Source organism: Amphiprion ocellaris, chromosome 14, assembly GCF_022539595.1.
Source record: "Amphiprion ocellaris isolate individual 3 ecotype Okinawa chromosome 14, ASM2253959v1, whole genome shotgun sequence".
NCBI classification, from domain to species: Eukaryota; Metazoa; Chordata; class Actinopteri; family Pomacentridae; genus Amphiprion; species Amphiprion ocellaris.
This window is the reverse complement of record NC_072779.1, coordinates 27,648,112-27,661,349: the sequence shown is the minus strand read 5'-3', so window position 1 is coordinate 27,661,349 and position 13,238 is coordinate 27,648,112. Positions and strand designations below refer to the sequence as shown.

General features: G+C 40.0%; 1 protein-coding gene and 1 long non-coding RNA gene across 5 annotated transcripts; both read left to right on the top strand.

Annotated features, from left to right (window-relative positions):
- Positions 1–5,812, top strand: zgc:171929 (uncharacterized protein LOC100124596 homolog). Of its 3 annotated transcripts, none has more exons than XM_035940653.2 (4): positions 1–288; positions 462–694; positions 3,622–3,811; positions 4,537–5,812. In XM_035940653.2, exons 1-4 carry the CDS (start codon positions 201–203, stop codon positions 4,869–4,871), a joined length of 846 nt encoding a protein of 281 aa, XP_035796546.1. In that variant the 5' UTR covers positions 1–200; the 3' UTR covers positions 4,872–5,812. The 3 variants fall into 3 exon arrangements, with proteins under 3 accessions (XP_035796546.1, XP_054873363.1, XP_035796545.1); XM_055017388.1 differs by having other exon boundaries at positions 1–300; positions 534–694; XM_035940652.2 differs by having other exon boundaries at positions 1–300.
- Positions 5,813–7,179: 1,367 nt separating this feature from the next.
- On the top strand, positions 7,180–12,869 carry LOC111584423 (uncharacterized). Of its 2 annotated transcripts, none has more exons than XR_002747688.3 (3): positions 7,180–7,338; positions 7,747–7,830; positions 12,762–12,869. It is a non-coding gene; the product is annotated as an uncharacterized LOC111584423 (long non-coding RNA). The 2 variants fall into 2 exon arrangements; XR_002747687.3 differs by lacking the exon at positions 12,762–12,869 and adding an exon at positions 8,589–9,518.
- Positions 12,870–13,238: the final 369 nt, after the last annotated feature.

Sequence of the window (13,238 nt, the reverse complement as noted above, 5' to 3'; positions counted from 1 at the left end):
AGGGCTGTGATTTTGCTGGGATACAACCCGCAGGTTGGTGAGGGATGTGGCTGTAGTTGTAATGGTTGAGGACAAGGCAATGCTGGGCAGTAACAGATCAAATCTAGAAGTGGTGTGACAAGATCACATAGTGAGCATTAGGTTAACAATAGGTAAAGAAGTACAAGAAAAAGAGGAATAAGCCTGAAAGATTTGAAAGGATGCCGCGGTCTTTCCTTGTGAAGAAGAAGCGTGTGGCTTGTGGAGCATGGCAATGGAAAGAACCAAAACAGCATGAGTGGAAAGAAGGTAACATTCTAGGTATGAATGTCAAGTGTCTTTTTGTTTAGTTTCAGCTGTCAAAAGTAAAACAGAAGCATACTGTACAAATTGTTTCATTGCTTGTAAGATTTATTTTATGTTGTCAGTCGACCTTAATTTAATTTTAAAGTAAACAATTGTGTCCTTTTATCCTGTTTTAGTAAGTGAAACTACTAAGGAGCAGGAATCCTACAGTTCTGATACCCAACAGCCTACCACTGTTCCTCTTCCAGTAACCACCTCAGGGTGTGGGTCAGCAGCAGGAATTATAGTTCCAGTACCTTGGCAAGTGTCAGGACAACCACCAGTTGACACCAGGCCAGACTGGTCCACACTAATGCTCCGGGGCTCCCTTTACCATCACAGTGCACTGGCCCTGGTCAGCAGAGCGAAGGTAAGGTCAGACTTGTCACCCTTGTCAAACAAGGTGTCACTGCCTTAAAGTGACCAAGTTGACCGTGCTTCCACAGGGTCTGCTCTTCCAGTGTTTGGCACTTTCTACTCTGTATTCATATCTGTCCTAGTCAGCATCATCAGCTTGATTGCTCAACAGCTGACAACTATAGGCTGAGGAGAGAGCAAGAGACAGCTTGGAAAGACAGATGGAAATGCACTTAACTCAAAACATGAACTGGCATTCTATGGTACCAGAGACTTGGTATTTTGGGCAGTGAGAGTAGGTGTGGATAATGGCTGACAGACAGTACCTCTGGCTACAGGCTTTGGAACAGCATTACCAATGAGCACAGTATCAGACGTAGGTGGAGGGAAGACACAATGCTGTTGTGATTGCATGATGTCCAGCAAAGTAATCTAAAAATGCATCAGTCAAATTCTACAAGCTGAATTCTGTAACAATGCTCTAGATGTGTTTATGTGAAAGCATGTAAAAATAGAAGAATCTGCATATTTCTAGGTCTTTGAAATAGCAAAAGGGATTTTTATTCTTAAACATAAAAATTGTGTTGATTATTGGATATTTTAGGTCTAGCTGTCTTGTCATTTATAACAATGTAGATTTTCTTCGCTAATGTTGTACAGCGATTGCTAAGTTACACAGAAAAGAAGGAATAAGCTAATGGACCCTTCAGTGCAGAAAGCCAAAAGATCTTTTTTTTTTCTAAAAGTTTAAACTTTAAAAGCTTGACCGGACATCAAATTCAGTCAACAAAGAGGAAAACTAGAAAAGCACTCAGAGAGCGCAGTACTCCGCCAAGGCTGGTCAGTTACGTATCATTTCCAGCGGATGAAATCTTTAATAAAAAATTACCTTGCGCTGAGCACAGGCATGTTATGCATGTGCATGTTATATATTGATACTGAATTGCGTGTAAATTACTGTTATAAAGGTCTGTTGATCAGTTCATCACTTTTGGCAAGCCTTTGTTTTGCGAGTGTTAAAATAACCGTTCCGTCCATGCTTTTATTTTGAAGGCTTATTTTTAATGTTATGGGCTTTTATTTTGTCACCATTCCAGCGGCACAGGAAGTGTTTATCTAAGAAGTGGTGTCTTGACATGAGGAAGACGCTGCCGAAATGTCCGAAAATTCAAAGATGAAAGAAAATGGTTCCACACTGTTACTGTCTAGCAAAGGATGTGTATAAACTTAGAAGCACCTAGCTGGAATGGGGACAAGTTCTTACAGTGTTTCCTGAAGAAAGGAGTGAAGGACAGAAAGGTGAATTTGTGTTCAAAATAAGGCTGAAGGCTGAACATAAATAAAGGTTTTGTGAAACATCAGGAGCTTCACCATTGTCTGGCTGGGGTTTGCTACATTGCATGACCTAAATATGTAGCAGGCAGCAGGAATTGATGGGACTCAGAAACACCCCCACAGTTTAATCATTTGCTCCTTGTATGATTTCCAATGGAAAAATCACAGTCATTTTGTAGTAGGATTGTAATCATGTGATCGTCAGCAGTGATGCCGTGCCAGTAGCTTTATCTCCCAGTGGGAAATCTTTAACAAATCCGTGGATCCAGATTATAAGCTGCATCAATGCCAAAATCTAATCACTTGGTCCTTGTGTCATTTCTGACCTTCCCTGAAAATTTCATCCAAATCTGTCGGTCCGTTTTTGAGTAATGTTTCACACAGACAGATTCACATACACCGATCGTCACATAACTCTGCCGTTGCTTGACAGAGTAATAAAAAACACTTGAAAATAAGATTTTTAGATTTAGCAAATGTATTTTGTTCTGTTGTGATCTAGATTTGACAACCTTAACGTACCAGACTTAGAGGGCTTGTGGCAACAAGCTATTTGGCACCTACAGAGTTAATCTTAGGCAGAGGCCTGTAAATGGATCCCATTTGCAACAGCGTGATGTGTTGTTGAGCTTACAGAAGGATGCAGTACAAATTCCCTATGAGAGGAGAAAGCTTAGACTCCTTATAGAGGCAGAGGAATGTGGTTGGCCACCAAAGGTCCAGCCAGTGGAGGCACACAGTACGTTTTTTTTTGTTGTTTTTTTTTTGTGAAACCATGCAGTGGAAAACACGGCAGCCACTGCTGCCTGGTCTCAGTAGATTCATCTATTTTCTACACACTGCCCAAGATTATCCCAGGAGACTTAGAGCAATGGCAGGGTTCACCCAGGACAGGTTGTCATTCCATCACGATGCCAACACAGACAGACAACAAAGCACACTCACACTTACACCTGTGACTGGTCCCAGTGAATGGCTGTATTAATAAAGGTGAGTCACTGGTGGGCTGTATTAATAAAGGTGAGTCACTGGTGCAAACAAAGAGAACAACGGAGTCCTAAATGTTAGCAGGTGATGCACTACACATGTTGTGTTTAATCATGTTTTAACATGTTAGCTGCTATTGACTGGAATGTGGTTTGCTTATAGTGTTAGATGCATGTAAGTGCTGTTGATTGCTAATGTGAGTCAGGCCATTGAACTGGACTGTGTTTATTTGGGCAACATTCTGTTAGGGGGCTAGTTAACTTTGCATTCTAGTGGGCTTCAACAAGTTGAGTTTATTTGATAGCTCAAGCAGCATGCTAAATAGCTAAGATGGTAGGCGAGAATGATTGATTTTAGTGTCTGGTGGGTTGCCATGGCATTCAGCATCAACCCCCACTATCAAACCTGTGCTTTAGGTGCCATTGCAGAGTCTGACATTATAGGCCAAATAACATTTAACCAGGAATGTTTGGCACTTTTTACTATGAAGCTATTAAATTTATTGTTATTAAATGACCTGTGCCTTATAAGCTAAAGAGAGTAGAGAAAAAAGTAGAGATGATTGGTGTAATCATTGTCATATTTATAAAGTTTTGTAAACTCATATCTCCTTACCAGCCCCGTCCCCGCTCTTCCTCCATCTCAGGTGACTTTGTGTGCTCAGTGTGTCACAAGATCTTCCCCCTGCAGCGCATGTTGACCCGTCACCTCAAGTGTCACAGCCTGGTAAAAAGACATCCTTGTAGATTCTGTGGCAAAGGTTTCAATGATACCTTCGATCTCAAAAGGCATATGCGAACACATACAGGTATGAAATGCCCATACATTCTTTGAGTCTCTTAGAAAATCCTTAAACTTAAGAATCAGAAGATGTACTGAAAATACTTTGCTACCAATGAAAAATTTATATATCAAAATGCAACTGAAAATACAGCTGTATGAGCAGCAAGGTATACTTTAAGTATGAAAAATACATTATAAAAAATTACTGTTGTAAGTCTTATTTTAAGTTATATATATGTTATTGCTGCATTAATGTGTAGCAGCAACTTAATGCTGTACTTCACTGAGTTTAAGTTTTTGCAATAATAATAATGCAGATACTCAAAGATGCTTGATATGACAAGATAAAACAGAACCTAAACTTGTACATACTTTTTGGTAGGGTGATTTACATGTAATGAATGTTACAACAATGTTCTTTATATGTTTTAAACATTTCATCTGCAAATTAACTTTATTATGTAAAATCCCTGTAGTACAGTGAAACTCTGGTAAACTACTTGTGCCAGTACTTAATTAATGTTACTTAGTAACATTGTATCTCCCAAGGAACAAAAGACTAATCTGACTAAACTAGTAGAGTTTAATGTTCAACTTCCAGGTATATGGTGATTAATTAATTAGTCTCTCTCTCTCTAAAGGTGTCAGCCTAGGTTGCAAGATTTGCAAGATAACTGCAAAGCCACAACTGCCAACCTGAATTTACAAATGCATCTACAGGAAAAAATTTTTTGTTTCCCCATGTTGCAGGTATCCGTCCTTACAAGTGTGAGCTGTGTGAGAAAGCCTTTACACAGCGCTGCTCTCTAGAGTCCCACATGAGGAAGATTCATGGCGTTCACCAGCAGTATGCCTACCGCCAGAGACGCTCCAAGATTTTTGTTTGTGAGGATTGTGGTTACACCTCAAGCCGCCCTGATGAGTACTTTCTTCATGTGAGACAGTGCCACCCCAGCAGTCCTGCCCTCCGCAGGTACTACCGCCGTCAGGCCCATGAGAGTGGCAGCTTTGCATCTGCCAACCATAAACTCAGCCCCTATTTGCTGTACTCAACCCCTTCATACTACATGAAGGAATCATTGTAATTCTTTACTGCATTATATTGTGGCTGTTAAACAAGGCATTTGGAAAGGAGAATAATGTTAGTTTCAATAAATCATTTAACTGTGTAGCATTTTAGACCATCTATATTGTTGTGATCATACCCTTTCTGTGTTTATTCATTCCTTTCTGTTTTAATAAGAATTTTAAATCAACACTTTAAAATAGAAATGAAGGGACAAAAATGATTCTTCATTAAATCCAGTTAGCGTAGTAGAGTAGATGACTGAAGATGACGATTGAAATGGAGGTTAGAAGGCAGAAGCCTGAAGTATTGTCTTTGACAAAAAAACAAGCAACCTGACTCACCTACATACTCATTTACCTGCAGGTGTAGACAACAACAAAGCATCCTTTGAATTCGCTGTCAAGCTGCCCCAGTTTGACACAATATGTTGTCAATAAACAAATCCTTAATTAAACAAAAACACAGTCTGTTCATTTTCATTGTTTGTATTAGGCTAAAATGGAAAACAATCCAACTCACTTTTCAAGATTTTCCTCTGATGGTTGTGTGTAGAAAAAACAAAAATTCAGTTGACGATCAGCTGACAACAATCTTGATTTTTCAGCTGCTTTTTTGCCAGAATTATTTAAAATATTGCATTTTACTTGCTATTCATTGTCTTTCTGCCAGTGCAACAATAAATAACTTGATTGAAGTCAAACTTGATCCTATGATTGCTATATTGTGCTCTAATTTACTGTACAGTCACAGTAACATTCAGTAGTGTACCTGTAATTGCATCTGTGCTGGTTCTTGCTCCCTCCTTATGATTGCTGGTGTTGCTGTTAAATATTATAGGCCTTATACGCTACAATGACCAAAAGAAAGGAACACAGTAGAGATATTTTGTGCATAATTCTGTCCTTAGTTCATTTAGCAAGTTTATAGCACAATGTATGTAAGAATGACAAACCAGTTGCTTAAATAAACCCTTTATATCTTTGTAGTATCACTCAGCAAAGGCCCTTTTATTGTTTGGTACATTCTCTGCACAGCTTTTGTTTTGGTTTTGGTAATGAGTGCTAGATATATTTAACATGCTAGATGCTTTCAGTTGTAATGGCAATTGCTACCTGCTATTACAGATTTCACCAGTCATGTCAGTGCAGGTAAGATGACTTACTGAATAGAATATATCATTTTCTTTTTATTTTAACTGAAACGTAAAATTTTAATGTTGCAAACATGAAAAATGTGTTTACAGGTCTTTAATGTGTTTACAATATTAAAGACCTTATTGTTTTTTCAATATTTTCATTTTATGCATCGATCTAATGTTGTTGCATAACAACAACAGCAGCTCAGAAAGCCATTATTGCAAAAAAGAAATTGTAAAAAATACAATCAAAGTAGCAGCGCAACTGTCTTGGTGCTTAAAAAAATAGACACCCACACATACACAGGAACAAGGGAGCTTACTCTTTGTAGTTATCTTCACATCGCTCAATAAAAAAGAATAAAAAGAAAAGACTAGATAAAGAGAGCCGGTTCTAAATATTTACAGGTAAGTTCAAGTAAAATCTTACCTTCTGGGTTTTACATACTCAGACCACTTTTTCCAGATCTGACAAAATGCATCTGTCTTAGGAAAAATGACAAATTTTCCATAATGTAAACCTTGTGTACAAGTCAGTCAATTTAACTTTTTATTCACTTTCCGCCAATAATATACAGAACAACTTCTATTCTTTAATATATGAATTGTCAAAGAATATATCGCCCCGATATATAATTTCACATTTGAAAGAAAAATTTCTGTCAAATATAGTATTAATACGTCCATTGACCCATCCCCAATAAGCTATAATAGTCTGGCAGTCCCAGAAGATATGAAAGTGACCTGCTTCCTTAGCCCCACCATGCCTCGATGTCATTTTCTGGATAGGTGTAACAAAAATCTCACAATGATTTTCAAGCAAAACTCTGTCACGATCCCTACTCCAGTCCCTGCCCTGTTCTCCCTCTTTTTCCTTCCTCTTCCCTGTCTCTGCATCTGTGTTTGTCTTGATCTGTCTGTCTCTCTGTGTATCTCTCTCTCTCTCTCTCTCTCTCTCTCTCTCTCTCTCTCTCTCTCTCAAGTCTCTCTCTTGTCTTTCTGTCTTCTGTCTCTCACCCATTCATCCTCTTGCTCTCCCTGTCAGTCCTGCACTGCCTGGAACCACTGATTGTGCTGATATGAGACAGGTGCAGTGATAAGCTCACCTGCCCATAATCAACTCCCTCTTTAAAAGCCCGGCTCATCCATTGGCTCTCTTAATCTCACATGGACCTTGTTGTTCCCGCCAGTCCCCACACTGTCACCAGTCTGCTGTCCCTGAGCTGCTGAGTCCTGGCAGACCTGCATTGGCGAAACACTTGCCGGTCCGAACCTGCCTTGCCTGTCGCCAGCTCTGCTCTGACTTGGGCCAGATTCTGGATTTCCCCATGCTTGCCTGCCCCTTTTAGTTGAGTATCCTGTTTTTGCAAGTTATTGTTTTTGTTAGTTTAGTTTAGTTATCCAGCTTTGGTTTTTATAGGTTTCCACTTCTGGGCTTAGTAGTTAGTTTTTGTAGGTGTAGTAGTTGAGGTTTGGTTTAGTTTCCCCCAGTTCAGTTTTCCCCATCTCTATATTGGTTTTGTTTCTTGTTTTGTATAATGAAGTTATGTTGAATCCTTGCTTGTACCTGCCAGTTCTGTGTCTGTGCCTGGGTTCTCTGACCCCTGTGGCACTTGCGATGTGTCTGACCCTGTTGACATCCACTGTAGTTGACATATTTTCTCCCAACAGATATGGAAACATTTCCTTTCTTTCCCATTTCAATATCTTGATCCTGTCCTAATCTATAAAATGTTTGTGGTATTTGGACTGGTAGAAACTTTTCAGCGTGACTGACCGCTGGGACGAGGGGGAAATGGAGTGATCCGCTGGAGCTCTGCATGGTTACCTGAAAACTTTGGTACGTAGTCCGTGCATTGTCTGCCTGCTTATTTTTCTCACTCACCTCCTAAGTGATTAATGCTGGGCTAATTCCAGGCCATGTGTTTGTGTTTCACACCCTCAAGGTACGTGTCCATTAGATGCGTTTTTCCCACATGTAAACGCATCACAGCTCGAAACGCACCGCAACTGGACCAGCTGCAACATGCGGTGCGTTTTGAGGTGCAATCCGGTGTGTTTATCCAGAGTGGTCCGCAGTTAATTTCCATAAAGTAGACTCGACTTCTACTTTATGCAAATTTGATGCGGTGTACGGAGATCCAACACATCGTGAAACTGTACTCAAACATCTAAACTCTAAACTGAACTAAAATGAGGACAGATTCAGCTACTGCACAAGTTATTTCTTGCCTCAAATGTTTTCAGAAATATGCTTTGCTGAAGTGTTTTTGAAATAAAAAAAAACTTTGCAGCTGAGCCACTTTGTTTATCTGATGCATCTGCCCGACTGTCAAGCCGAAAGCGCTGTCACATGACCATGTAGTGGCCCGCTGAAGTGTTGTCATGTGACAATGTTGTGGCCCACTAGTGACCACCCACCATGCATGTGACTTTCAGATGTGGCATGTTTACATGCGCGGAAAACGCATCTAGTGGACACGCGACTTCCAGTCTAATAGGGTTTGCTGCACCTGGTATCTATTAATTTGGTTTACCCAAAAGATGAAGTTGGTTTCATTTAATTAATTTACTAAACTTTAGGTTTGTGTCTTTTAGCACATTACACAGGGAGTAACTGTCTGGCCTGCTACCTACCACCAGTCCCTGAGCCGTGCTGCTGTTTCGGTTCTTTTCTTTTGTACTGTTTTGGTTTTCTTTTGTTTTCCCTGTTTTTCCGTTTTTTGGGTTCTGTTGCGGTGGTTGATCGGCTTGGAGCAGTCTCCGCCTTGGTACAGTATGGCTGATTGCTTCCTGGGCCCACTTTGTAGCAGAGGCCTGATTGTGTCACAGGCTGGCCTGAGCATGACTGCCCACACTTAGTGACATGGGCCCAATGTTTTAATCCCTTATGTAAGAATTTTTTTTCTTTGATTTTGTTAGTCAGAAATTAATTTGGTTATTTCCTTTTGGTATTTTTGTTTTCATTTAATGTGTTAATTTTTTGTAGTTATCTTTTATGTAAGTCTATTTAGTTTCACTTATTGAACTGATTAGTTTACTTACTGTCTGTAAACATTTGTTTAGTACACACCGGTTTCATTAATTTTTGGGCATGTTTCTTTCTTTGTTACCAGGTGCTTTGTTACCAGAAGCAGTGTTAAGAAATCCCACTGATGTGGGATTGCTTAACACTGCTCAGCATGTTACCATAACACCTAACAGCACTTATTTGTAAGATAATATCCTTTAAAACCTAAAACAGAAGAGGGTATATCTGAAGTGGTGAAGGGATGGAGACGAGTAATTGAATTGCAGGTTGTAAACAGAGCTGTGGTTCCACGAGCCCTAAATGTACTTGATCCTTAAACTCTGCTAAAAAAAAAAAAAAAAAAAAAAACTATATATGGTACACCATTGAAAATCTGGCAAATGCATTTTTCTCAGTCCCAGCGGACCCACAATCACAGTTCTGGTTTACTTTTATCTACAAAGGAAAGAAATTCTGACCTGTGTTGATAATTTGTTGATTTGCTCACCTAGCCAAGAAATGGCTCTAGCCTTTTTAAGTTATCTGACCACAGTTGGCTGCAAAGTGTTAAAAATAAAATACAGCCATGGAAATGGGAAGTGAAATATCTGGGTTATAATCAGTGGCGTGCACGACATTTTGGGGGGCAAATGCTCAGCGGGGGGAAAAAAAAAGGGCATCTTGTGCAGTGTGTAGAACCACTGGCTGCCTTAATATAACGGTGTGAGAGCTGGGAAAAAAAATCAGAAACACATTTTCTGTAATGGCATTTATTTTAACATCTTAATAACACACAAAGGGCCAATAAAAGTCAGCATTTTAATAATAGCCTATCAATGTAAATATAAAATTACTGCAAGTCTTGTAATGTAGAAGTAACTCATGGTTAGTACAAAATAATATATTTTGCTAATACAGCCTATTCCCTGATTTTGTTCCATCAAATCACTGTGTTGACAAAAAAAAATCAGGAACAGCTTGTAAGATATCTCAATAAAATTAGAGAAAAAGGCCCTAAATGGTTCACATGACTCTGATGTTGACTCTGACCTTTCGTCATCATGAAGAAGATCAGGATCATCCTCCTTAGATATTTTTTTTTAAATCCAGTAGAGCAGAGAGCTGCTTCCCTGGGTGGCCTGCTTTAGCTCCCTTTCTTAGTCTCTTGATCCTTTCCCTTCTGGGCATGTGGGCAATATTAAGACTGATTCCTGACATTAGGCTACAACAAGGCAGAAAGCTACTTTTTCTTTTTGTCATTTAGCAAACAAGTCACAGCAAGTGTTGCCTCTACCTAATGCAGGCTAATAATAAACCTACACAAACTAAATATTCAGTTATAGTATACTGATCATATGCTGTACCAATTCACCAAATAAAATTGGTTGTGTGGTCATCGTTGTCACACTATGTCGATTAATTGATCATTATTATGGGTAGCGTCAAGCTTGTTAAGCAGGCGGGCAGTTGGCAAATTTAGGCACGGTTGTTTAGCGCTGCATGAGACAGGCTACTTCACAACAGAGACAAATAAATGTGCCTGTGGTGTGTGCAGCTGCTGCCACGTGCGTGTCCGCTCCTCGTGTTCGCGTTACGATATGGGGCGGGGCGAGGCGCGGCGTTGCACGGCACGGGTCGTGTGTGTGTATGTGTGTGCCTCTGTGTGTGCGTCTGTGTGTGTTTAATGTTTAATTTTTTTTTTTAAAAAGTGAGATGCAGAGGGCACCTGCTTGATACCTGAGGGCAAGGGGCAAGTGCTCTAGCACCACCTGGTGTCTATCTGTGCACACCACTGTGTGCCCCAGACAATTGAGCGCTCTGACCAGAGGTTTCCTTGTTTTATCAGAGTTAAAAGGCACAAAGAAGATGATCTTAGCATTCCGACTTCATTATTAAATAAAAAATAACACAACGCAGAGTCGAGGGTTTTTTTGAACCAGCCAGTTGTAGTATCTGATCTGAGATATGCATTAGTTGATAAGTTAGTAGAATGGAATCTGTTCTGTCTGTTCTATTAGCTGACCAGCAATTTGTGGGAAAACTTACATTTCCTTTTTCCCTACGTGAACAGGTAGTCTCTGACAGGAGATATAGGTCTTTCTGGTTTGGTTCTGGGAATGTTTATGTTTAACAGGCTGAGCTAATGTTTTTGCAGGGGTCCCCTGTCCAGATATTGATGGATGGCCCTATAGAATTGAGGGGTCTGGTTGACGGGGGGTATCCTGTATCCTGTTTTTACCAAGTTTTCTAACAGAGACTAGATGTTGTGACCTCATACGTCACCAAAGGCTATAAAATGACCACCAGCTCTTTGCTCAAGTGGGAGATTCATATTGGCTGGGAAACTCTCCACGGGCAGACCATGGTGCCTGTTCAGATGCTGTCTTTTTATATAATAAAGTCATATTATGTAAAAGCAACAGTGTCAGCGGACGTTGTCTTCAACATCTGCACATCCTTGAAGTCTGAGACAAACTACAACACAGTGACAGAGTGTTCCTGTGCATGGTTACACACTGAATAAGTGATGCTGAATTCAAGGTCCTCATTTTGAGAGTGTGATTATTTTACTTCACCCACAGCAGTCTTTTTTGCTTGTCTGTCCATTTTGGAGCTTTATCTGCGCAATCAGTTTCTTCCCAGAGTTTTTTCCCGTTTGCCGCTGTTGGAGATATTTCACTAGTTCTGCAAAGTTTGCTGTAGAGGGGTGTTTATTGGTATTCTGGCATACGGTGGGCTTACCAACACAGAGCATGAGTCTGTGAAGGTAAGCCTTTTGAGAGTACCCATTTTATAGGGATGTCAAGGGGTGGATCAGAGGGTAGGAGGGGGCCGTACGTAAAGACAAAGGTGAATAGTGGTTAATTTGCATGTGGTTGGTTATCAGTAACAGAGGGTAAGACAAAAAGAACAAAGAGCAATTCAATCAAACGATCTGGCATACAGATTTAAATGGAAAAGGTGTGACACTAAAAGTTAAGGGGGGGGGTCTGACAGACAGTAACAAAAAAAAACAAAACAAAGATAGCAGAATTGGGGATAACCATGGGAAATGGAAGGAAGGGAGTGACATGTGACATTAGTACCAAAAGGTGTGCTATTTTCTTCACCACCGCTAGTTACTTTAGCCGCTGATTGTTTGCATTGCAGCAGCTCTACTTTCTTGCTTACCACTGCTGTCTGCTGGCTTTTACCACTCAGTGTCTTGGTAGACCCCCCCCCCCCCCCCCCCCCCCCCGTTTTACTTTGGTTCTGCTGGGAGCCCTCTCACCGCGTTGCATTCCATCATATAAAATTAGAATTTATAGGGGTAACTGAAAACTCAAGACTGCTATAATACAAATAATCATTACGTAGCAGCATGTATATTACATTTGTTAATGCTGTGCTGCTTCACCTGATGTGTCCAGCTGGTGGCTAATCACTGATGTGGGGCAGAGTATTTAAGCTGCGGCCCACCAGCTGTTTCTTCCTCTGCTCCCATGTGTATCGCGCGTATGGACCGCATACACCATATTTAATTAGGTTAAATTTAATTGTATGATTGAGGAATTTATATAGTTTTGATTTGGATTATTTTGTTTGACAATTGTTAACTGTTTTTTTGTTTGTATTTACTTTGTCTTATTTGGGCATTTATTATTTTGTATCCTACGTATAGTTTAATTTGACCCCTGCCCATTTAGTACATTTTGTTTCATTAGTATATTTAGTTGTATTAAGTGTTTTTCTCCCCAAAAATTTGTTTTATCCCTTTTCAGTTGCTGAAGGATGGTGGTGGTGCCCCCTTGAATGAGTTTTCTGGAATTACCTGCGCCGTCTGCTACTCAGCGGAAGACAATGGATGGATTGTTTTCAAAGCATTAAACCATTTAGTTGAGCATATGGTGAAGGGTAATTCATCTTACTACATCCCTTTGTTCCTTAATTCTGTGGACCAGTGTCTGTGATTTTTAATCAACCAAATTCACTGATGTCTTTGCCATAGGTCTAAATGCAGATGCCATTTAAGTCACAGTGCCTACTGAAGTGCTAGCCCTTTGAAAGTGGGTCTGTCATATGGAAATGTTTGGCAGGAGCTTTAGTCACAATGACTATTCAAAGTCATCTAAATCTTTCCTCTTGCCACCTTGATACAAAATCAGAATCAAATGGAACTGAACCACATTTTCTTACATGCCACAGAGCATGAGTGGATGGCAACTGCATAATTATACCATGAAATTTTCAGTGTAGTA